The sequence below is a fragment of the Seriola lalandi genome, unplaced genomic scaffold (assembly GCF_002814215.2).
Source record: "Seriola lalandi dorsalis isolate HSWRI2012SDOR001 ecotype SW California unplaced genomic scaffold, Sedor1 jcf7180002033480, whole genome shotgun sequence".
Taxonomy (NCBI): Eukaryota; Metazoa; Chordata; class Actinopteri; order Carangiformes; family Carangidae; genus Seriola; species Seriola lalandi.
In genome coordinates this window covers 1-2,090 of record NW_019504085.1, presented here as the reverse complement: position 1 = coordinate 2,090, position 2,090 = coordinate 1, and the positions used below count along the sequence as shown (strand labels likewise).

General features: G+C 41.5%; 1 protein-coding gene across 1 annotated transcript; it reads right to left on the bottom strand.

Moving 5' to 3' along the window:
* Positions 1–168: 168 nt before the first annotated feature.
* On the bottom strand, positions 169–1,541 carry LOC111646518 (homeobox protein Nkx-2.4-like). The gene has a single exon (XM_023396033.2). It carries the CDS (start codon positions 1,534–1,536, stop codon positions 856–858), a length of 681 nt encoding a protein of 226 aa, XP_023251801.2. The 5' UTR covers positions 1,537–1,541; the 3' UTR covers positions 169–855.
* Between the last annotated feature and the right edge of the window lie 549 nt (positions 1,542–2,090).

Genomic DNA, 2,090 nt, shown 5'->3' with positions numbered 1-2,090 from the left:
TGATTTCCAGGTCTTAGATTCTTGCAGACATCCTCCATGAAAGGCAGCCCTCCAAAATGTCACCTGAACAATGCTGGCTCCCTCATCGACCTCAATTTGGTCTCAATCACAACATAATGAAAATGCACTCCAAAACAGATCCCTTTTAAAAAATTACTTCTTCAGGAATAGCTCTCACACGTCAAGTTATTTATTGTTAACGTTCACTTGGTTTTGAAACATATACAGCAGCCATCACGCATTTGTTCCTTTTTAACTTACAAAAGAATAAAGAAAACATAAAAGTGGACGCAATAACGATTATTACACAGTTAAACGCATTCTTGTGTGTTAGCCAAATATACAAGTCCCTACTTTATTCAATAAGTCTAAATGAATACATTAGTTTACAATATTAATATGATAAAATACCAGGTTATCACCGCAAAGAAGGAGTGGTGGTTTAGTGTACTTCAAACCTGATCCCACCTTTCCCCCCAGTCCAAACTCAAGTGAAGCAGCATTCCTTTTGTTTCAACAACATAGACTACGTTTAAAACATCATGAGGAAGGTCCAAAACATGGATTACAAAAGGTCCAGAAACGACATAATTGCTTTCAAGGGCAGCCATTTCTGTAATGTTCAAAAATAGACTCTCCTCTCAGAGATGTCAAGAAAATGTGCCCTGATCAGCTGGTGCGCCTTGTCCCCTCCAGCACCAAAGGGCCCCCATTTTCAGCCTTCACACAACATATATATAGATATATATATCCATATATATAGATACATATATAGATATATATATATTGCTCTTGCATGGGCTCATCCGCAGGTTCACATAGAAAAAGTGGAAAGTGACAGTACTGTATTAGGTCCTACCACGTTCGGCCGTAGAGGAGGTTTGAGCTGACCATGTTACTGGTGTAATCTACAGCTGATGTGTCTATCTGGGCCATGTTGAGCTGGCTGTGCAGTGAGGGGGGGCTGGGCGACATCTCCTCCAGCTCCAAAGCGTTCACCTGCTGCTGGCTTTGATGCTGGGTGAGGCTGCTGGTCGAGGATGCGAGCACGACTCCTGCTCCGTTCTGTTGTTGGCTTTGTTGTTGGCTCTGTTGTACCTGTTGCTGGTTCGGCGTCGGCGTGTTGGAGCCGTTCTGGCACGGTTTACCGTCCTTCACCAGAACTGGCACGGCTACGCGCCTCGGGGACTGCGCCTGCTGTTGGCACAGGTTACCGTCCTGTTGCTGCTGCTGCTGCAGCTGCTGCGCTGCCTTGTCCTTGGCTTGGCGCTTCATCTTGTACCGGTGATTCTGAAACCAGATCTTCACCTGAGTCGGCGTCAGGTGGATCATACTGGCCAGGTGCTCCCTCTCAGGCGCCGACAGGTATTTCTGCTGCTTAAACCTCCTCTCCAGCTCGTAGACCTGAGCCTGCGAGAACAGGACGCGCCGTTTCCTCCTCGGCGCAGCGTGGAGAGCTGGCATGGATTTGGTGGCGTCCGCCATTCCTGTGAGACTGCCCATGCCGGTCATGTTCATACCTGTGGAAGGTCCCATGAATCTAGAAACTTAAAAATATACATACATATACATGCGTTCAATAAACAGAAGAGGAGAACACTATTTCGCCTGAAGTAGTCTTTATGATTACTGGCTTTGATATGCGTTAATTATTAAGTTGGAAAAGCATCAGCTTTACACAAACACTGATAATAATAATAATAATAATAATAATAATGATAAAAATAATAATAATTATGATCATAATAATAATAATAATAATGATAATAATAATTATGATGATAATAATAATAATAATAATAATAATATTTAGAGCTTGCTTTTAAATGTTTACTCCTGCCAAAGGTAAAAAAAAGTCGAGCCAGACTTGAAAGAATGATCTCCTTTTCAGTTTAACCGTCAGAAACAGTAATTTTAAATGAAAGATTTCCTAAAATAATGTTCACTATTCACATCAACTTTTTATCGTTAGTCCCCGAGTACAGATGAAATGTTTTTTTTTAAAAAGCGATACATATTTAGTCATGTGCGTTTCCCCCTGTCAGTCGTGAAATGTCAATTTAATTGAGTTATTTGCAAAGAAAAAAAAA